The sequence below is a fragment of the Mesitornis unicolor genome, unplaced genomic scaffold (genome assembly GCF_000695765.1).
Source record: "Mesitornis unicolor isolate BGI_N332 unplaced genomic scaffold, ASM69576v1 scaffold20279, whole genome shotgun sequence".
NCBI lineage: Eukaryota > Metazoa > Chordata > Aves > Mesitornithiformes > Mesitornithidae > Mesitornis > Mesitornis unicolor.
In genome coordinates, this window is record NW_010209590.1 from 1,616 (window position 1) to 2,198 (window position 583).

At 63.8% G+C, this 583-nt stretch overlaps 1 protein-coding gene across 1 annotated transcript in view; it reads left to right on the forward strand.

The window, feature by feature from the left end:
• Positions 1–295: 295 nt before the first annotated feature.
• The window catches only part of RNASE1 (ribonuclease, RNase A family, 1 (pancreatic)), a 2,439-nt gene continuing 2,151 nt past the window's right edge, over positions 296–583 (forward strand). The window contains exon 1 of the mRNA XM_010192916.1: positions 296–577. Coding sequence (XP_010191218.1) covers positions 296–577 — 282 coding nt within the window. The remainder of the gene's footprint in view (positions 578–583) is intronic.

A 583-nucleotide genomic window follows, 5' to 3' on the forward strand; every position in this document is an offset into this window, starting at 1 on the left:
GGTTTGGGGACAGGGGGTGGATCTATAGGGGACCCAAGCTTCTGGGGGTGTGCAGAACCATAGGGGACCTGATTGTCCATGGGGTGTTCTGTAGGGGCCAGGCATTGAGATGGGATCTGCACATGGCCCAGGTGTCTGGGGGTTTGGGGGTCCTTGTGCATTTAGGGGGATATTTGTAAGGGACCCAGGTGTCTGGGAGGGGAAATCTGTAGAGGAATCGAGTGTCCAGGTAGGGTTTCCAACTGGAGAGACCCAGAAGTCCGGATGTCCCTGACCCCGCTTTCCACAGATACCCATGGCGAACTGGGCCCTATGCCTGGCCGTGGTGCTGGCAGCACTGGCAGGGGCAGTGGGTGAGAGCCGCTATGAGAAGTTCCTGCGGCAGCACGTGGACCACTCCCAGACCCCCGCGCTCGCCGTCCACCGCTACTGCGAGACCATGATGGCGCGGCGACGGGTGACAGCCCCGGGTCGGCCCTGCAAGCCCACCAACACCTTCGTGCACGCCCCCGCCGAGGAGCTGGTGGCTGCCTGCGCCCAGGCGCCCGACCAGGCCGGGGTCCACAGCACCCCGACTGCCATT